Below are 21,688 nucleotides of genomic sequence, written 5' to 3' on the forward strand. Positions count from 1 at the left end.
TCCCAACCCCTTTGTGTCCCACTGGGGCACCAGACACATGGCCCCTGGTCACTGTGACCGAAGTGTGGTGCCAGAAGTGGCCTTTACACTTTGCAGGAGCCTCTTGGCTGGGTGCTCCCCTGCAAGCACTGCACTAGTGCTTATACAGCCTTTACCATAGTTGTTTCTTAATGCCTGATTGATGCTCCTGTGTTTTATCACTGATAGGGAAGTAGCAGTCCCTGTTTGCAGAGGGATTAAGCAGCTTGTGACTTGTGGGACCTATGGCTGTATTGGAGTTTGAGTTGAGAGTCCCAGCCTGGCACTTGCAGACTAAAGCAACTTTCCTGTCCAAATGGTGACCTGTGGTGATGCCTGTATGTGAGGGTAATGCCTTTAGGGCTTGGGCTAAGGCTGCTCTGGGTTTTCCCTGGCATATGGAAGTGGACAGTATGTTCTCAGTTGCTGCTGTGTTTGCTTTTCCTGCTTTCCTGCATGCTTTAACTCCTTTCCTTTAATGCTGGAAGAAATTATCCTAAGTAAATGGGATGCTTTTGTTCCAAGTCTTTCAGTCTCCTGCAGTCATTGCAGATTTGATTTGCAGCTTAAGGATGCTGTTAGAGTCTGAGTTGAGGGATAAGTCAGTTCCCTTTTCCCAAGTCCTGAGTCGTTTCACAGATGCTTCTTGAGTACCTTTGTGTGTGGGATGCCCTTCTGCGTACCCATAAGTGATGAGTGTGTTTACACATCACGTAATTCAGATGGATTTGAACATAGCAGCACGAGGACTTTGGAGGCCTGCCCTGCGCAAAGGGGAGAATTCCTGTCTGGCCCAGACTGATGGCTTTGTGATGTCTGCATTGTGTTCTGGTGCTCTGTGTTTGTACCAGACTGGTTTGCTGCCAGCTTACTTATGGCTTATCCCAGCACTCGGGACAAAGAGTGCTAAAAGAAAAACCACTTCTGTTTGCTGTGAGCTGAGAATTCAAACCACTGTGTAAATGAATGTCCTCTTTCTGCAGGGCTGTGGTCACCAGGTAGGACAGCTCACACGTGAGTGCATAAATGACAGTGGGTGCCTTGGAGCACATTTGTGCTTTAAGGAGATGGAGGATGGGACTGGAATGGAATTGCCTTCCTGTTGGAGAAAACGTGTCCCTGTGAGCTCTGTGATGGAGAATCCCGGAGCGGAGACTGCAGGCACGAGTACGTGTGCATGGGCAGACACCTCTGAAGCTCAGACCTGGGCAGGTCTCTGCTTGACACCTCGCCAAGCCTCAGGCTTCCTCTGCAGCACATGAATGGCTGAGCTGGGCTCCTGTTCAGGGTTTCTTTGCTTGCTGGAGCACAGTGCCTGGCTGGAGGGCTAGCACTGTGCCTGGAGCTCAGGAGAGCCTCAGGTCATTCCTGCCAGCAGGATCCTGGGAAGGGCAGTTGGGTAAAGGCATGCCCTCCCGTCAGCCTGCCCAAACACACTTACCTCATTGGCAGGGACCTTGAGGGTGTCTTGAACACTGAGCAGGATAATCAGATAGGTTGGGGATACATCTGCTTGAGCCTGTTCCTTACGATTACATGGTGGGGAGCAAGCCTTAATGAGTGAGCCTTGGCCTCTCCTGTCTCCTCTGTATTTGTGTGACTCAATTGAGCTCTCTTTGTGTGAGACAGCTCCCTTTGTGCTCAGCGATGGCAGCATCCACCTCTGGAGCTGGCTGTGCTTTGAGCAGGGTTGGGATTAGCTGACCTCCAGACATCACTGCCAATTTGGGGTTTCTTTCCCTTTGTGTTTGCAGCTGGTGTAATTGCGGTCCTCACCCCTCCCAGCAGTGCTGGCACTGCAGAGGGTTTGAGCACCGCTTCCCAGCAGCACAGGAGCTGCTTCTGCTCCACAGAGGCAATGAATGCTGCTTCCAGGTTAGCTGCCCTGCTCCAACACAGGCCCTGAGCCTTGGCGCTGGGAAGCTGCCTCCTGTGGGAACTGGAAGGGATGTGTCAGGCAGGTCCCAGTAAAATCCCAACCTGGTTTGGGCTGGAAGGGACCTTAAAGCTCATCCAGCCCCAACCCCTGCCACGGGCAGGGACCCCTTCCACTGGAGCAGCTTGCTCCAAGCCCCTGTGTCCAACCTGCCCTTGAACACTGCCAGGGATGGGGCAGCCACAGCTTCTCTGGGCACCCTGTGCCAGCGCCTCAGCACCCTCCCAGGGAAGAGCTTCTGCCTAAGAGCTCATCTCAGTCTCCCCTCGGGCAGGTTAAAGCCATTCCCCTTGGTCTGTCCCTACATCCCTCGTCCAAAGCCCCTCTCCAGGTTTCTTGGAAAGGGGTCTTGTCCTCTGACTGCTCCCAAATAAGCTGATGGCAGGAACTGAAAAGCCCGAAAGAGCAGAAGCGTTTGTGTGTGGTTGTTCTGACAAACCTATTCAGGGAAACAGGGGGAGTTCCCTTTGAAGCACCCGCCACATGCAGCCCCTGGAATGGGATTTGTTCTGCTGGGGCACGTGTGGGCCCAGCACAGCAGCTTCGGTGGCTGTGTTCAAAGACAAGCAAACAAAAAGCTCCTTGAATTGCAGTGGGTTTGTAGTGCAGTTTTGGCTTGGAACCCCCCAGCACACAGTGGCAAATAGCTCCCAGCCCTCTGCCTGTGGAAGCTCATCCTGCAGGAGGGGAGGGGAGTTCTTTGATGGCCAGGACGTGGTGGGGATGTGAAGGATGAAGAAGGAAACCAGATTGTAAAAGGTTTCAGGCAGCTGCGGGGATGGGAGCAATCACAGTCCTCAGTGAGGAATGGCTGATTTCATAATGAAAGGGTTTTTTTTTCCTACTATTTCCTTAAACTTGGCATTTATTTTTCCTGTGACTGTGCTGCAGGGTGTAAATGTGGTGAATGGCATGTACGCAAGGGAGGATAAAGTTCCCCTCGTTGGTTTGTACTTTGTGTTTCCCTGCAGCCAAGGGTTTCCATCCTCACAGGGCTTCAGTTTCTCTTTTTCCCCTTTCCACACTCCTCTCTCTACTATTCCCCAGCTGCCCCCTCTGCGGGTAGGAAAGGTACCCTGGTCATTCCAGGGCAATGGGGAGCACCCAGAGGTGAGTGATGGAGGATCCATCTTCCCGAGGGCAGCATCGCTGCTGTCCCTGCAGAGCATCTCCACAGCCATCTTCTAGGGTGCCACCAAGGCTGGTGAGCTCCCTGCGAGGTGGGACACGGTGTCCCATCTGAGGAGCAGGAGGGGTTTTCCTGTGCTGCTCTCTCCATAGAGGTCACCCCCAGGAACCCACACTGCAGAGCTGCTCCATGAGTGAGGTGGGGAAGAAGGATGAGCATCAGTAGCGCCTTCAGCACAGATGTGAGGTATTCGCATGCCCAACCTCGTGCCACTGCTGCAGTGGGTTTGTGTCCTGCCACGAGGCTTCTCCATTGCAGCAGCCCCAGGGTGCTGTTCTAGCTGCATGGGTGGCTGCTGGCTTCTGCCATCCTCTGTGAACAGAGTCAGCTTGGGGCTGAGTTGACTGTGGCGCATGGTGTGATCCATGTGTAGTCATGGTGATTCCTGGACCCCGTTAGACCTTGAACAGAGCCTTGCCATGCATGGCCATGGTGGGGGAAACCTGCTCCTGAGTAACTGCAGAAGGAGGTTTATTTTCTTCTGGCTGTAAAGATCTACCTCAGGTAAACTGTTCCCTGAGGGAGAAAGTGTCCAGGTACAGAATGTTCACAAAGGAAATATTTAAAGTGCTTCTGTGTCCCCAAAGTGTTTCCTTTCAAATATGAGGGCCAGAGCAAAAAAATAGAATATTAATTTCTAATTTGAAAGCAAAAATAACCTCTTGCAGGCAGCAGAAAATTAATTGACCTTCTTTGGGCTCGATACTGCAGCCCATGAAGTGCACAAGTGAGGAGGAGCTGTGGAGGAGATGCCGTGTCCCCAGTGCACAGCCCGCATGGGGCAGGGCAGGAGCTGGAAAGCCAGCACCAGAGGAACTGGGGTCTCCAGGCTGGTTTGTGTGATTCAGGGTAAGAGCCTTGCTAATGGGACCTCAGCAATTCAGGATCGATGCCTGGGCCTTATGGGTGGTATTTCTATGTGGGGCGTTTTGCTGTTGGACGGCACTCCTGAAGCAGTTCCAAGCTGCCCTGTGATCTCATCGTGGCAGCACTTCACTTGCCATGGGCTTTTCAAAGGCCCAGAATGAGCTGCTCTGATGTCAGCCAGCTGAACTATTGCCATCGTGTTCCTGGCTCTGTGGGTCCTAGATGAAGATGTGTCCTCATGTGTTCAGGAAAAGGAAGGACTGAGGAAGATGCTTAGACTTGGTTTTCCATTGGAATGTGTAAATGCTGTTGGATGGTGGTGGTGTTCCCCTAAAGACTGTTTCTCTTTCAGAACAAAATAGTTCAATGTGCTATTTACATTGTTCCTGTTTCTCTTTGCCATGCAGTGTTTCCAGGAACACAGCATTTATCTGGGACGTTGTTTAATAATGGAAGCATCTCACTGCTGTTGGAGTGTCCCCCATTCTGGGTTATCGAGGAGGGGTGGTGGGTACACCAAGCTCTTCTGTACCCATTCAGGTGCCATGAAGAGCTAAGGTTACAGAATCGCCTCAGAGCTACAAGGACTGATGAGTGTCACTTGTGCTGCAGCTGAGTTTAATGGTTTAAGGAAGGGCCATAAAAAAGGTGCTTTTTGGGCTGTGACAGTATCTGGGTACTCAGAACACATTTCTAGTTCAGGAGTGGGCTGCAGATTGTGCCCAAAGTGGTGAAAGACTTGAGGTGTGAATTGTCTGTCTGCCCATCTGGGCTGGCTGGCTCTAACCTGCGCAACTGGGTGAGACGCAGCAGCCCAGCAGTACCAGGCTGAGCTTGGACTCGGGGAGACCTCAGGTCCTCTGCCATGTGCTGCTGGTTCATACTGAGGAGGGGAGCATGGACAGCATCACGCATGCTGAAGAAAGGGCACGTCTGGAACTGGACTGCAGGAAAGCGCCAGTGTTCCTTTACTGTCCACACTGTCCCTGTTCACCTCAGGTGAAGGAAGGGCAATAGGTGCAGATGTCACTCACCAGGGCTGTCAATCAGGGCAGCAGCACTTGGTGCTTCTCATCCGAGTGGAAAATCCTTGAGAAACAAGAAGTGAGGATCCCCCCTGCCCTGCTACTGAGCCAGGCTTTTCTCCTCAACCCCCGGACTCTTAAATAGCATCATTTACACTTGGGAGCCGCTTGAATCCACCCTGTCACATAAATTACCATCTCTGAACTCGGCTGTCAGGAAGCGTCCTCACCAGTTGACATCCATGAGGGGTGTCAGTGGAAGAGGACTGGTTCTGTGGCAAGCAGGAGGAATTCAAGCATCGAGTGAAAGTTTGTCCTCATGTTACCTCCGGTGGTGAGGGCATATCGGGCCCGCTGCAGGCAGTGCTGCTGTGGCCTTTGCTCCTCACACTGCCCGTGTTGCCCCTCACTAGCTGTGGGGCTGGCTCTGCCATGTGGAGCAAGCCCTGTGCTCCTGCATCTCGGGCAGTTACAGCCTGGCCCAGCAAGTGGCCCTGGAGCAGGGACTCGGGGATATTACAATTTCCTTACAGGGATAAAGCCACAGGCTTTTCTCTCTGCTGTGCTGCTTGCTCTGGCTTTGATGCTGCTGCCATTGAAATGAGGTTGGCCCATCTGGTAGCGGAAGAGATGAGCTGTGCTGGATGGATCTGCCTTGCTGGGGAGGGTTCAAAAGGCAGCACCTACCCTTTGTTGTATTTCCTGCACGCTAACCAAGTCCGTGTTTTCTGGAGCTACTTTTTATCCTTGCAGTATGTTGGGTTTGGCATGGATGCTTTCATCCCTCCTGTTTGAAGTAAGTGGGAGGACAAAGTGATGAAAATGCCAGTGTCCCATCATCCCACTGTCGTCTCCCCCATTCCCGTTACCCTCCCCATCCCTTAGAAAAGGATTGTGAGGATGCACCTTGATGGGAATAGCTACAGTTGTTTGCTGCCAGGAGTTGAAACGTGGAGGACTGAAGCTTGGCAGTGTCGATGGGTTCCTGTTTGTGTTGCCCTGTCGTGGTGCAGCAGCAGCATAGGGCTTTGGGGTGATGGCAGCCCTGGGTGCATGTTTGTCAGCTTTCCTCATAGCCACATGAGAGGGGATTTGAAGCAGTCCAAACACTCTGTTGACTTGCAGAAAAGCCCAGCTTGTGCTCCTCTGGGCCGAAATGCAGTGACTGCTGCCTGTGCTCTCTGCCCTCCCAGCCCTGGCAGACCTCTGAAGCAGATCCCTTTATTTAGGCCCTGATTCAACAAAGCACTTAAGTACATGCTTCATGAAGGCTTTCTTCTTTCCATTGATCTGTCCGCATGCTCAGAGTTACGCATGTGCTGAAGCGCTCTCCTGAGCACACAGCAAAGCGGTGACGGGGCAGCATGTGCTGGGCTCTGCCTGGGCAGGCTGCAGGGTTGAGGGCCCTGGTGGTAAGAATTTACTCATTTATTTGGCTCCCTCCAGTACCAAAGCCCTTGTCCCAGGGTCTGAGATAAGTGTGTCCTGCTACAGAAGGGTGGGTTGTTTCCGTAGCACAGGATATTCCTCGTGTCTCGCTCTTACCCATTGATCAGTGTCCTGCAGGATGTGGGGCAAGGGGCTCCGTTTCCATCAGCAGGACAGGGGCAAGTCTTTCTTGAGCTCTCTGTTTTCCCCCTTCTAAGAGCTGTAAAAGAAACCAACCATGTTACATGTATGTGAATGTCTTAATGTTTGTAGTTCAGTGTTCTGTAGGATTCATTCCATCGATCTTCCATTAAAACCATTCCTTTCACCCTGAGGACTGAGCAGCCTAGAGCAGGCATGTACCTGTGTGTCTGTGTGCACGTGTGCTCCTGAGCTACTGCAATGAGAGCGGAACCAACGCTGGTCTCTGGGATTTCTCCAGGTTGGGAAGCGGCAGGTGTTCCTACACTGCATCTTGGTGTAAGTGTGTGTGACCCTGGGAGTCTGAAGCTGTGTAACAGGCACTTCATCCACAAGATGGTTGTATTTCAGCCTGCTCGGAGCAGCTTCTAGGGAACATTCTTTCTAATCCCCACCCAGAGCTGACCTGTTCTAGCTTGTTTTGAGGAGCTGCACCCAGCCAGGCCCTCGCTCCCTGCAGAAGGTTTCCACACATCTTTTCCTGCTTGCCGAGCTCGCTTGGACAGGGAGCCCACACATCAATGGATAGGATTTGCCCCGGTTGCGGGCCTGGAATTGATTTGGAGCATCTCTGTTGCTCACAGAGCCCAGAAGACACAAGCATGGCAAGATGTGCTTTTTCCCCCTTCCCTTTGAAGTTTGAAGCACACTCAGCAAATCCGATGTTCGCAGTCTCTGTTCCCCACCTGATGTGCAGAAACGCAAAGGTCTTTCCAGAAGCACGGGTCACACCAGCCATTGTGCTGATGCTGCGGGTGGATTGCAAGGCCCCGGGCAGGTTTTGTTGTGAACTTGACTCTAATGAGCCTGGAGAATACAACAGGGCTTTAACGAATGTTGGTTTTAATGTGAACTAATTCGATCTGTGAATCAAACGGCCTCTGTGCCCCACCCCCTGCTGCTGCTGACAGCCTCTTCCCACACTTCCTCGGGAGCATTGTTTCCATTGTTTCCAGCTCCAGTAATCTTCGGTTACTGATCAGTGTAATTGCAATAACACACCAATAATAAAGGAGGAATTTAAGCTTCCTTTTCTTGTAGTTGAAGGTTTTTTGCCTGCAAAAGCTTCGGGTCTTAATAGCAGTCACACGAGCAGCATCCTGTGCCTGTGGAGTGTTGGCAAAAGTGGGTGGCCATGCTTTAGGGAGATAAACGGGCTGGATCTGGGGAGTTGGGAAAACAGCCCAATCCTATCAGGCAGCATTGGTACTGCTAATATTAGAATGGGAAGCTCTAGGGACAGCTTAACATTTTAGTGGATGCCGAGGAAGCCTTGACTAGGGATGCGTTGGGAGCTGTGTGTTGTATAACGCGAGTTGCTGGAGTCAAGAGGAATTTGAGTTGCCTTTGGTCTGGTGGAAAACTACAGCTAGGAGCAGCGAGTTAATGTTTTCCGTGTGTGCGTGTAGCTGAGGTGTCCCTGGTGCGTTTGCTTTCAGTGCTGTAGGCGCCGCATCCCTAGAGGAGCGACCGTGAGCGCAGTCTTCATGTGCCGCCCGCCCCGTGCTCTGCCCCGGTGATGGGTGAGCTCAGCGGCCATGGGGCTGAGCCGCAGCAGCTCCTGCTTTGTCTGCCAGAAAGCCACCGGCTGCTTTTCCTGCCGGAGCGTTTCCGACAGCAGGGGAGGGGCCCATGGGGAGGACGGGACCTTCGTTAAAGGAGATTAAAGAGCTGACTGCGGGGCCGCGCCGCGCCGCGCCGCTGGGGCTTCTCGGTGCCAGCCTGCGCCGCTATGAAACAGCCTCGGCTGTTGGTCGGCCGCCCGTGCCTGCTGCTACAACGGTAAACGCCATTGGCCGCTTCCTCCTCGCAGGCGCCGCTGGGTGCGGGAGATGCCCCCCGGTAGCGCAATGGCGGCCGGGCAGCCCCTCGGGCAGGGGGGGGCATCAGCCGCTGCGGCTCCCGCCTCAATTCTGTTTCTCTTTTCCCCGCAGGTTGCTGAAAAGTGCCTTTCCTGAAGCCGCCGCTGCTTGGATCGCTGCCTCGGGCTGCCGCCCTCTGCCCCGCGCCCCCCGCTCTGTGTAACCGGCGTCGCTTGCGCTGCGTGCCCCGACGGCAGCGCCTCCAGCCTCCCCGCGGGTTTCGGTTCTGCTCCACATTCACACGCGGCTCGCTCGGCCATTTTAATTCGGTTCTAGTTTGCTCCTGCCCCCGAGTATGTAGCAAATATCGAAAAGAAAGAGGAAAAAAAAAACCAACCCCAAAACGAAAGAAATCAGACGTCCTTTTGCTCGTTTTGATGCTCGCGAACCGTGATTTTTAGAAGCAAGAAATAGAAGGAAAAAATACCCCCAGAAAACGAAGTTTTCTCCCCAAGGACCGAGACCATTCCACAAACTGAAGTGCTGCCAACAGCATATGCTTTTTGCAAGAATAATTGAAACCATTAACTGGAGAGCACAGAATCCTTTTGAAAGTCTGCCAGTTCTTTGCAAGTAACTCCGGCAGTGGCACAAAATCTAACACTTGTATTTTAACTTCTACAATTGCACTTTTAGGAGCTGGCCTCTCATTTGATTTTCAGTTGTTCTGATAAGATTTCTATTTTATGATTGGCTTTATGTTTAATTCTTGTTTCGAGAAACACGATTTGACTTAAATGAAAACCTAAGTGCTGATGAATAGGAGTTCTACCAAAGCAACAAGTTAGTTATTTCTTCGCGTTTAACTTGAATTCACTTTTTTACCCTTTTTTTAAACAAACAAGAAGAAACTCAAGCGGCTCAGCAGTACCTGGTGCCCCCGAGGAAGGGTGCCCTCGCTTGCTTGGTCACTTTTGGTTTTTACTATGGCTGTAAACGTTTCCCTGGTGCGGGATACGAAGTGGCTGACATTAGAAGTGTGTCGGGAGTTTCAGAGAGGAACTTGTTCTCGGTCTGATGCAGAGTGCAAGTTCGCCCATCCCTCACGGAGTTGCCATGTGGAAAACGGTCGAGTTATTGCCTGCTTTGACTCCCTAAAGGTGAGGACTACCGCGTGCGTTACCTGAGCTCTCTTGCTCTTCCTTCCCTGCGGAATGGCTCGGCGTGCTGGGGCGTGGGGTGTGCGCAACCGCTGTTTGTTGCTGTTCCTGCAGGGAGGATGCTGCCGATGCGGGATGTAGCTGCTGAGATCCAGGGTACAGTCAGTGCGCTGATGCATGGCAGGGAGAGATGGGTTTATCCACCATTTCCAATGGCAGCTCACGTCTGATGAAGCTGTTCCCAAAGTGGAGACTGTGGGCATTGAGTGAAACTGAGATGGAGAAGCAGAGGACTCAGTGCTGTAATTTATGTCTAGAGCACATGGGCAGTGCGTTCGATGCGGGGCTCTGAAATGTGCTTTTAATGAGCAGAAACGAGAGCAGCATTTTAAGATAATGAATCAGCTTCATGTGCATTTCCTGGAGATGGAGTTGCAGATGCGCTCAGACACTGGCCCGTGGATGGGAAACAGCCAAAATATTTGGAGGGCAGAGCTCCCAGAAAAATGGGTGTTGGCAAAAGCCTTTCTGTAAGGGACATGTCAACGCCGTGGTTCTGCTAGGCCTGGCCAAGTCACAGCCCAGCCTTTTGCTAGCACTCATCTCTGTGGAGCTGATTTTGCAGGCAGTAAATGGCTTCTGGTTGCTTTGTCACTGTTGGAGCTCCAGGGGTGACTTTCAGAAGCGACCAAGTGCCTGGGGGCTGAGTTGGGGCAGGGGGATAGGGGCTCGCAGGGGGAGGTGGCATCTCTGGGGCTGCTTCATTCACCATGGTGCTCAGGAAATGAGCATCCACTCTGTGGTGTTTCGATGGGGTTTTTTGCCTCTAAAGTGGGGGTCATCAAAGATGCTTCAGTAGGATGGTCAAACCCCTGGCACAGTATGGCTGGATGACCAGTTGCTTCTGAGAGCTCCTGCTGTGGTGCTCACTGTTTTGATCAGTGATTAACCTGTTTGAGGTTCTAGAAGGAATCTAGTATGTTTTACAAGCTTCAAAGCTTTCCCTTGAACTTCAGCTGTTGCTTGAAGAGATGTGGGTTTATTGTCATGCACATAACGAGTACCAGAAATGGTGGAATTACATATGCCCAGGTTCAGACTGGGGCTGATCCAGTCTAACACTGGTTTACCTGTTTTATTACTGTTTGGCTTCTTTGTATTTTCACTTCTGTTCCCTTTTACCAAGAAGCTCACGCTTCCTGTTTGCATTTGGTTTTGCTCTTTTTAATCTGATTATATGCAGCGAGGCTTAGTTACAGTGTGACTTTCAAATGTTCATTTGCATTGCTGTTTGCTGACAGCGAGAGGCAAAACTATTTCTGTCGGAGGGACATAAAGTCATGTTCTTTGTGCCCTTGAAACTCCTGAATTGTAGCGAGTGGCAGTGCAGACAGTTTGAATGGAGAGATTAACACGTTTCCATTCGATAGCATTTCTTTGGGAAGTGGAAGGAGTGCTGTCCTGCTGTGTGGAGTGGTACCCTGCCCCGTGCCTAATGGTTGCAGCATCCTGGGGAGCACTAAGTCGGTGGGCAGCTGGGATCAAATCCCACCCACTGGCATAGCAAACAGGTTTCCCACTTCAGCAGTGGGGAATGGGATGGGGAATACAGTGTTGAGAAAGCAAAGAAAAAAAAACCCAGTCAAGGAGTCGGGTCTGATCTGCAGCTCAGCGTGTTTCCTGTGTAACTGCCTGTTAAGTAATGTTCTTGTGGCAGCAGCTTCCTCTTGACACAGCAGCAGATGCCCAGTTTGTGCTACTGAAGTGGCCTGAATTTTCCAGGGAACAGATTTTCCGGATTCTTTCAGGCTTAGGAAAGCCTTGTGGGAGCCAGCAGCTCTGGCTTAGGGAAGGACACTGGGAGGAGAGCTCAGACTCTCCTCCCATGATGGGGCTGTTCCCGCATCCCACTTCTCAGCCAAAAAGTGCCTCTCAGAGCACCTCCTTCCTTCAGGCCCATGGATCCAGTAGCTCCCACAGGGCAGAGCCCTGGCTATGCTGTGCCACAGAGCAGTGCAGTCCCCTGTGTGTGTGTGCTCGCCGTGTTTCCCAGGGGAGATAACCACCCTGGTGACTAACCTCTCCAACAAAGGCTTTTCTGTCCTTGGGCTGCACCGGGCTGGCAGAGCCATGTTTGCAGTGGCATTGAGAGCCTCGTGGGCATAACAGTGGCCTCCCTTGCTGGGAACCAGAGAGATGCAGTGATAGGACAAGGGCTCATGGGTTCAGATGGAAACAGGGGAAGTTCAGGTTAGATACAAGGAAGTTCTTCCCTGTGAGGGTGCTGAGGCGCTGGCACAGGGTGCCCAGAGAAGCTGTGGCTGCCCCATCCCTGGCAGTGTTCAAGGCCAGGTTGGACACAGGGGCTTGGAGCAAGCTGCTCTAGTGGAAGGGGTCCCTGCCCGTGCAGGGGTTGGAACTGGATGAGCTTTAAGGTCCCTTCCAGCACAAACCAGGCTGGGGTTCTGTGATTCTGTGTTACTTTCTCAGACCCGTTAAGAAGAGGCTTTTCCTGCCCATGCTGTGGGTGTCTCTGTGTTTCCCTGTGCAAGCCTGGGTAGCTGCTCAGTGCTCTATTCATCTCCTCACACTCTGCAGTAGCAGAACATCTGTGTTGCTCCCTTGGAGACAGGATATAGGATGCTTGCAGCTAATAAGTTTTCCTTTCCCAGTTGTCTTGCAGTGCCCAGGGCTTTGTTCAGAGGTTGCTTATCTGCATCCATTGTGTAGTGCTGGTGCTTGTTTTCTTTCTCACAGACCTCTTAAGCCTGAACAATGCCTTCCTACAGGAACTTTTGATAACCCAGCCCACAATGGCTTCATCTCCCTGGGCAGGTCACGCACAGCTTCTGTAGTTACTGCATCTTACTTTTGCCTTCTGTTCCCTCTGTCTCATGGAGCAGTTTTGCCTCTGGTGCAGTGCTAGGAGCAGTAATGCTTCCAGGAGCAGGCTGCTGCAGTGTGGGTTGTTTGCTGGGTGAGTGTGTGCTGCCTGTAAGCTTGTAAAGAACACACGGGGGCTCTGAAGGTGGTGGTGGGGCTTCACCGATGCTCAGGTGGGGTCACCAGGATGTGCTCTGCAGGAGCACTGTGTGGTTGTGCAGTGAAATACTGGATCTTGATAAGGGTGGAAGTCCGGGGCTGGATCTTTCTGCCCTGAGCTGCGGCTCTTCCAAGGGGGAGCTTGCATATTTGTAGGCAGCAGAAGGAACCTTCCTCAAGCAGATTGATTGAAGCTTAAAAATAGTTCCTTGTGAGGAGCTGTTCACAGATTGGAGTCAGATGCCAGGAGAGCTCTCACTGTACTCGTGCTTCCCCTCGTTACTCTGGAGGAGCAGTGCTGTCTGCAGTAACCCGTGTGAATGGCAGGGCAAGCTGCACTGCTCGGAGCAGGGCAGCCACCCAGCAGTGGCCACAAGGGCTGCTGATGCTCTGTGATGCTCCTGGCAGGTCCCAGAGCACCTCTGAGGCCTTCTGCAGTGGTGGCCTTTGGGGTCATTCATCAGCTGCTTTCCCAGGCTTGGTGGGCACCTTTCCATGCAGAGCTTTTGGTTGCTGGCTCATGGCGCTCGGTACAAGGCTCTGTGCACAAGCACTCAAGTCATTAACCTTCCTTTGCAGGCTGGATGAGGCCGCCATGGTGTGACCCTGTCTGACTCCTCAGCTTTGTTCTTCTCTTTCTAAAGCTGCCAGGAAGGAACATAGCATTCTCTTTGGTCCCTGGAAGCACTAATGGAGCAGCGAGCTGAGAGATGGGGCGTTAGGAGATAGCTCACTATGATAGAAAAGTGTGTAGGTAATGCATGCTTGGGTGTTCCCAGAGGCTTATGGTTTGTTCTGCTCACAGGTTGGGTATTGCTCTGTGGACTCACAGCTTAAATACAAAGTGTCCAGGCCCAGCTTGGTGAGGTGTGGTGGGGTTTGGGTTTATGCTTCGATTTGCTTTATGAACGTAGGTGTCTCCACATGCAGATCAAAGGTGTGAAGGGCCTTCTGGAAGACAGAAAATCATGGCCATTTCAGGGCTCTGAATTTTGATCTCGAGAGGTTTAATTTAAAAGACATCCTAAAGCTATTGCATGTTTCAGAGAAGTTCTCTGTGTGTGTATATATATATATATATATATGAAAAGGGTGGAGTGTCTGAAGAGGTGTGAAATCAGGAGTTAAAAGCCCAGTTTTGTCTGGATTGTCTGTCTTCTAAAAGAAGTGTTATTGTCTGGTAGTGGTATTCACAGTCCTACAGCAGTTGAAGAAGTTTGCTGTGCTTGGACAGTAAACGTCCATAGGTTCCATAGGAAAACATAGGATCTTGAAGCTGGGGTACCTAAGGCTGTTCCTTACACTTTGCCTGCTGGTTTGTACCTGGTTTATGCTGACTTCACCAGAATTCTTTCTGTTGCTGGTTTGCAACCAAACCTTTTAAATTTAAATAAACTCCCAGCACGGAAACAACTGAACCACCCCCAAACCTCACATACGGTTCCGCTTTTACAGGGGAAGAAGAAAGCAAACCAAGCCAGAGAGGTATTTTTGGAGACACTATGACTGCACGTCTCAGCTCAGTGTGATGGAGCTGCAAATGCACCAGCAAGTAGTGTTGGGCCAGGTCACCCCTGCAAGACACCTTCACTTCTTTGGTCGCTCACCTGCATGGTGATGAGAAGTGGATTTGCAGCAGTTTCGGTCTTGTCTGGTGCTTGTGTGTGTCCTACAGCACATCCTAAGTGCTTTTTATAACTACTGAGTCAAACATCTGAAAGCAGGAGAAACGTTTTTAGACTCGGTTTTATTTATAAGAACTGTGGCTCTTGTGTTTGAGTGGTACATCAGGGAGGGCAGGAGAATGTGCCTGTTTAGGCACATCCCTTGTCTACACCAAGCTCCATGTTGTCACTGCTTCATTTAATTGACACGCGTGCTGTGTGTGCTCTGCAGCGGCTCCAAAAGGTTTGTGGTGCTCTGTGGGATGGAGACTGGGGATGGAGGAGCACACCTGGTGGTGCCTGGGGCTGAGCATCTCCATGAGGCCTGGTGTCTGGGCTGCAGATGCTCTCAGCTGAGGTCCCTTGGTTACTCAGGTGATGTGTGACCTCCCCAGGCATGTTCAGCTTTCCAGGGAATTGTGCTGCTGCCCCAGAGCTGGATCAGGGCTGCAGGGGGGTTCTCCCCAGAGCACAGCAGAGGGGCAGGATCCCCTCCCTGAGCTGCTGCTCACGCTCTGGGGGTGCAGCCCAGCACACAGGGGTTCTGGGCTCAAGCCCACAATGAAGCCAGGTCATGGGGAGCTTCTCCTCACCCAGTACCCCCAAGTCCTTCTCCTTAGGCTGTTCCATCCAGTCTCCCCCAGCCTCTGTTGTGGTGGGGATTGCCCTGACCCATGGGTTTCTCTGATGTCCCAGTAGTTCTGCTTTATTTATTGGTGACTTTTTGACAGCTGAACGGTGCTAGCTGAGCCCTGGTGAATCTTGCTGTCCTGCTTTAACGGGTTGCTGTGCCCTGCTTCTCTGTGGTAGCTCACTGCCTGTGCAGCAGGGTTAGCTGACCCCACCTGAGTGCTCCCACAGGAGCAGATGCCTTTGCTGTTACCCTGTGTTTTGAGGTGCCAGCTTCATGCCTGGGATCCCTGGGTCAGGTTCAGCACCACTGCTCTTGGCTTTCTTCCTGCAGCTCCTGAGCTCGTTACAGCTCTCTCTTGGGCCCCAGACTCGTGTGCGTGTTCCCTGGAACGAGTTGGGAAGCAGAGCTGCAGCCACAGATTGGTCCTGACGCCGCGTGTTGGAGGCAGCCTCCCTGGGAGACAGGCCAGGCAATTCAGCACTGGGGCTCCTGACAGCCTCCCCTCTCCTCACCAGCCAGCTCTGGCCAGGCAGGGCTTCTGCTCCAGCCCCGGCCTTCTGTCTGTGGCATGAGCAAACCACCATCCCCACTGATTGCAGCCAGCAGCATTTACGTTGTTAATAGTTGCCAAGACCAACCTTGGGTTCCTGGTTGGGAAGATGATGGTAAAGTGCTGACTGCTGCTCACGCTTGCCTAAAAAAGCAGGAGAGAGATTCTTTGGGGATGTGCCTCTAAACCCTTGTGAGCTGCTGCGTGTGCTTAAGCAGATGCATTCTGAAACCTTTTATGGGCATATTGCAGCGCTGCAGGGCTGCGGCAGCCACCTCCTGCTCCCCAGGCTGGCTTCCCTGTGCCAGGGCAGAGCCCTCCAGACCCAGGTTCCACTCGGCAGAATACTTAAGCCTCATTTTAAGCCCTGTAGAATTCCTGTGGGCAGCAAAGGGCTCCTCGTGCTGGAGGTTTAGAGAGAGGGAAATGGTCTCCTTGGCCGTTCTCCAGAGGGGAGGAACGCCTGGAGAGGTTTCCTTTCTGCCACTGTTGTCTCTCCAGTTTGGGGGAGTTTCTTTGCATCCCAGCTTGGATGTGCCAGAGCAGGCGCTGTGCCTGTGGTCAGTGTGAGTGCAGCGTGGTGTCTGCAAGCCCCAGGGGTTCCCCTGCAGGGGAGGAGGAGGAGGATGGGTGCTGAAGCCCAGCTAACAAGCTGTGGCAGTGCTCACGCTTCCCTCCTGTGGCTCTGAGTCAGAAGCTGGCCAGGGCAGCACTGCAGGTGTATGTTTGTACAGTGAGCAGTGACAGCTCAGCGCTGCCAGATCCACCTTGGGAAGGAGGTTCAAGCTTAGCATCTTCCAGCCCTGATCTGGACCAGCGGCTACCACTGGGATTCAAAGAGGTGCTCATAACCTACAAGTCCTTATCCCTGGAAAGAGCTCATGGGAAAGAGGATCCTTGTAAATGTGAGCCACACTTGGCCATGGTGCCCTGTGGTGCTGCTGTGGCAGTGAAGCTGCTCCAGACGCTGCTCTTGCTCATGATTGCATTAGCAGAGGCAGCTGAGGGGAAGGCGGTGGAAGGTGCCTTCAAGGGGGATGACTCTGAATGGGCTCGTGGAGCTGGTGGATTTCGTCAGCAGTGTAGCATCAGCTCGAGGTAATCCCTTTGCTGACAGCAGCTTTCTGCCTCTTGGTCACCCGCCTGAAGCAGGGTGCAGTAACAGCGTTCGTGCAGGTGAGCTGCTTGAAGCTTCAGAACAGATACAAGCAGGACGTAGCAGGCTTTGTGGAGAGCCCATCGCCCACAAAGCACTGACACAGGGGTGGGTTTCCAAGTGAGGAGCTGAGCTCTTTGCAGATCTGCCCCTGTAAATGTTGCTCTGCTGGTATTAAATGCCGTGAGGCGCTTGGGTGGATGTTGCCCCATCCAGGAACAATTCTACTTACGACTTACTAATGTTTTATTGCTGTTCATAAAACAGCAGAGCAGAGAACCAGGCACTGACACCTTTCCTTGTTCCGTGTAGCCTCTTACACCGTGTCTGACTGTGGCCTTTTGATTAGAGCAAAGGCCAAGGATTTGGGAAACCAGCTTTCAAAGCTTGTGATGATGCAAGCTGCTTCAAAGTGGTGTAACATCAGTCTGCCTAATTGCACTTTCTGACCTCGCAGGAGCAGCACAAAGGGAATGTGTTTGAAAGCTGAGTAAAGCTGAGCTGCTGTAGTAACAAGACTCAGGGTGTTGTAGGCAGATGTCCCAACTGAGTAAGCATGTCAAACCCTGGCTCCTCTGAATTAATTGAGATTCATTTATGGTGATGATGATGTTCATGGCCAGGTTGGACCATGCTTGGAGCAAGCCGCTCTAGTGGAAGGTGTCCATGGCAGGGGGTTGGAACTGGATGAGCTTTAAGCTCTCTTCAACCTAACACAGCCCGTGATGAGTTCTGAAGCTCACCTGTCTGTTACAGAAGCCCCTCTCCTGTAATGGCAATGAAAGTATTCAGCTTACAGTAAAACCTTTCTGCTGTCCCTGCACTAGAGGATATATAGCACACAAGTACCGCTGCTCTCAGGAGCCTGGGTGCTTTACTTCTGCTTCTCTGGGTAGTGTTTGGCCTTGGGTTTGGGTTTCAGTGACATGGTTGCTCCGTGTCCCCACCAGCAGAGGCTGTGATGCTGGAGCAATGGATTTTTAACCTCTAACTCTGCATTTTCACCTCCTGTGCCAGCACCTGAGCAATGCCCTGTGCTGCTCTCTGTGTTCCTGAGCTCCAGGCGGGGAGCTGGAGGTGCCTTTCTGCATCATTTAGCTTAAAGCTGTGAGGCGGTGCCTGTTCCTGAGAGGGGACGGTCGGGTTGCTGGGATGCAAGTGTGCTCAGCCCGAGCACTCACCCAGGTTTGCAGTGCAGTGTGAGAGCAGATGGCCTGCTTACAGTGCAGGGTATTATTAGACCATGATCGGTGCTAATAAGGTCAGTGGTGGTGGGGGGAGGTCAGAGGCTGACCTCGTTTGGAAGGTGGCAGCCTGTGCTCTGACGGGGAAGCTCTTCTCTCACAGCAGTGGGATGTGGATGTGCAAAACAAGCTGCTCTCTGTATTAACCTCCCCGTACAGGAGAGAGAAACACTCAGTGCTCCTGCTGCGGGGTGCTGGGGACACTGCTGGCTCCAGCCCTGGCTGAGGTGGGTACATAGAGCACCATTAGATAGTGGAAACAAATTCTGCTCTAGTGAACAGTCCCAGGAATGGAGCTAGGAGCAGCTTAGCCACTCCTAGGATGTGTATGGTATCCCACAGCATTGCCACTCGGATGACTGGTAAGTGATGTGCACTGAGTTTTATCTGCCTCTAAACGTATGAACATACTCTGCATGAACACAGTGCTTACTTTAGCTGGTCTCTCCTACCCTGGTGTCAAAAAAAGTCCTAAAACAACTACTAGAGACTGGAGTGTTGGGATCAGCCGAGTTTTGCTGATTAGGGATGATCACATCTCTGCCCAGCAGAACCCTCACCGGGTTCTGAGCAGGATTTAATCCTTCAGCCCAAACTGTGCTGCTTTAATGCTATTTGTCTCCTTACGTCTGCTTTGAGTGAGCAGCTGTGAGTGTGTATGGAGAGAAACCAGCCCTCAGACAGAGGGAGGCTGTGTGGTACCTGCCTGGGTTGGAGGAGCAGGCTGGGGCAGCACTGACACAGCGTGGTTACAGCCTGGCCCTCATTAGACGGTGCTTCCCTAAGTCCCTGTTATCCGCAGGGGTACGGCTGGTGCTGGGCACGGTCACACGGGGATTAGGTCCTTAAAGAGCCCCGACTCAGGGGCTGAGTTTGCAAACAAAACCTCAGTGTGTAATCCCTCTGACCGGCCTTTCCCCTTGTGCTGTCAGCTCCTGGAGGCTCAGCGTGCGAGTGAAGCTGCTCTGCTCATCTGCTGGCTCCTGCAGCACTGTGCTGTGTGTGATGCTCAGGCTCTGCTCCCGGGGTTCCTGCCCTGGGGTGCTGCAGGTACCGAGCGCCAGGAGGAGGTGAGCGCCTCGCAGGGTTGGACACTGCAGCCCATGCAGCGGGGCTGGAGTAGCCAGGGCATTGGGGGGTTGAAAGCTGGGCATGTAGGTGAACTTCCAAGCACTGGGAGAGGCATCCAGACAGGGTAGAGGTGATGGTGTTTGAGGGGTTTTCTTCCCCATGAGGGAATCCTGTTCCGTGGAACAGCGGATTTCCAAGACGGAGAGTTGTCTTTGGAGGATGCTGCTCCTTCCCAAACACACACTGCAGAGTAAGGCATCAAAGATGCTCCTGCTGCAAGAGCCCTCCTAAATCTTGCTCCCGTGGCACAAGACTTGCAGCTTATCCTAACGCCCTGTTTCTCCTTTCTGCTCTGTTTCCTCCTCCCCTCCAGGCTTATCTGTCCTGAGCCCTCCTGCAGCTCCTGTCCTCTCCGTCCCTGACTAGGTGTGATGTCTGCAGTGACTGAACACGGCAGCTTGGGAAGTCTTTGCCCTCCTCCTCTCCTGTTGCTTCAGCAGTGATTGTTATTTCTCAGAGCATCTGGTGCACTTGCAGATGAAGTAGTTAGTACTCATCGTGGTTCCCTCTCTGCAGGCGCTGGCTCCCTGCTGTGTCAGCCTGTAGAGCCTCCCTGCGTGCTGGGCTGGGAGCTGGAGCAAGGCAAGCACTTGGAGCAGAACCATCAGGGTTGGTAAAGGCAGGGCAGGGATGTCTGAAACCTTCACTGAGCCGTGAGAGACAGCCCTCAGGGAGGGCCCTGAAGCTCAGGGATGCAGCAAGGACCCCTGCCACCATCGCTGTCAGCTTCATCAACATAGGGTACCCTGCAGCACCAGCACAGCCTCCCTGCCAGCTCTGTGGCATGATGCTGTCACCACATCCCACTCACACTGCTCCTGAGCCACCCTTGGGAGTGTTGAGGAGCAGGGAAAGCTTCTCTGGGAGCTGAGAGGCAAGTGGGCAGGGTGGGTTATAGCTGGCGCTGCAGAGGCAGGAGTGCACACAGCAGCAAGGCCAGGGCAGCACAGGGTGGCTGCTGTGCAGGTTGGGGTTGCTGGGGTTTGACCACCAAGGCTGGTGTATTTTGGCTCACAACTCTTCAGGCTGGGACCGTCCTATTCTGTGTTTGGGTGGTAATCTGAGCATTTGTATTCCCACAGCCCCAAATCCCCCGCTGTGGCCTTGTGTGATGAAGCGCAGATTGAATTAAGAGGATTTTGAGTGTTTTGTGTTTCCCTGCATGGGTTTTTGAAGAGTCCACGTTAATGTAAAATCTGAAGAGGTCTTTACTGGGAATAGAGCTCCCATTAGCTAGGACAGAAACACCGCTGAGAATCGGTTTTTGATGTTCTGATGGTGCTAACTCTCAGGTTGAAGCATCCTTTTGGAGCTCAGCCCAGCCACAGGAAAGGGGTTAACGCATCCCTTCCTTTTCCTTCTCTTTTTGTGTCAGAGGCACTTGCACAGAAGCTTGTGTAGGGATTTCCACCAGCCCATCCATCTCTGCTGGAGTGAGAACATTTTTGCCCAGCCTCGTGTTCACTGCCCTGGGCACCCATCCTGCTGCATTCCAGACTTGCTAATGACACTGGAGCCTCGTTTCAGCTCTGGCTGCCGTTGTCCTCGGGAAAGGTCACTCTTCCTTGCAGCAGGAAATCTCTCCTTGCCCAGAATGGGCCCGTTTCACCTAAAAGCAGATGAGCGTTTGCAGTATCCTGGCTGTGCCTGACCAGGGCAGTGGAAGATCTGGTGGGTTGTGGTGGTGTTGCCCTTTTAGGAAGGGATTGTGCCATGTCTGAAGGTATCTCCTGTCAGTGGCAGTAGCAAAATGCATGAAGCAGGTGCCTGTCTCAGGAAGTCACGTTGCTGAGGTTGCTTTCTCATGGAAAACAGCCTTTTAAAGCTAATCCTGGCATTCCTCCCTGTCTGCAAAGGCTGAGCATCGGGCAGACTGTGCTGCCCCAGCGAGCGGGACCAGGACAAACAGCTTGGAGCAGAAGCTGAGGGCAGGAGTTTGGAAAGGGAAGGAAAACCCCACAGGAACGTGATCAGTTTGCTTTGTGTGATGGAAGCCCAACTAAGGCACCGTGTCCACATGGATATACTTTAGTTGCTTCTACCTCTCCCAGCTCTTTTCCTGTGCTCTCAACCCCAAGTGTGTGAATCTGGCAGTGATTAAAAACTCCCCAGAGCCAAGCAAATGAAAGAAAAGCCCTGACAAGTTCCATTCCTGTTGTTCTGCTGGGCAGGCAGACGGACACATGCATGCACACACATGACACATTCCTTTCTTTGCTGTTCTGGCACTTCCACCAGTGCCACTCACAGAGAATGTAGGTCAGGGCAAAAGCTGCATCCCACAGGAGAAAGTGAATGCATGCACCCAGTAAGGCTGTACAGCCTTTCAGTGTCCTGTCTTACAGCTTTTGGTACAGGAGAAGGAACAGATCTAATCAGCAGCTACATGGAATTAACCTTTCAGTGTCCAAAATCATGGTTTCTGCAGAGTGCTGGATCAGTGAATCCCCATTGATGGCATTAAATGGGGAAAACAGACTATTCTTGCTAGATTTTGGGGTGTTTGGCCTGTACATAGAACCCCAGCCTGGTTTGGGTCGGAAGGCACCTTAAAGCTCCTCCAGCTCCAACCCCTGTCACGGGCAGGGACCCCTTCCACTGGAGCAGCTTGCTCCAAGCCCCTGTGTCCAGCCTGGCCTTG

The 21,688-nt window shown here is 52.5% G+C and overlaps 1 protein-coding gene across 11 annotated transcripts in view; it reads left to right on the forward strand.

Annotated features, from left to right (window-relative positions):
• The window catches only part of MBNL3 (muscleblind like splicing regulator 3), a 75,746-nt gene that overhangs the window by 21,343 nt on the left and 32,715 nt on the right, over positions 1–21,688 (forward strand). For 10 of the 11 annotated variants that reach the window (XR_008971631.1, XR_008971632.1, XR_008971629.1 and 7 more), the window contains exon 2: positions 8,599–9,626. Coding sequence is in view for 7 of the 11 variants with exons in the window: in XM_057404907.1 (XP_057260890.1) it covers positions 9,453–9,626 (174 nt within the window). In the remaining 4 variants the exon portion in view is untranslated. Of the gene's footprint in view, positions 1–8,378; positions 8,447–8,598; positions 9,627–21,688 lie in introns of those variants that run through there. The other variant, XM_057404908.1, reaches the window with a different exon arrangement.

This window comes from Pezoporus wallicus, unplaced genomic scaffold (assembly GCF_028554395.1).
Source record: "Pezoporus wallicus isolate ANWC-B61680 ecotype Strahan unplaced genomic scaffold, APGP_CSIRO_Pwel_v1 contig_6217, whole genome shotgun sequence".
NCBI classification, from domain to species: domain Eukaryota; kingdom Metazoa; phylum Chordata; class Aves; order Psittaciformes; family Psittacidae; genus Pezoporus; species Pezoporus wallicus.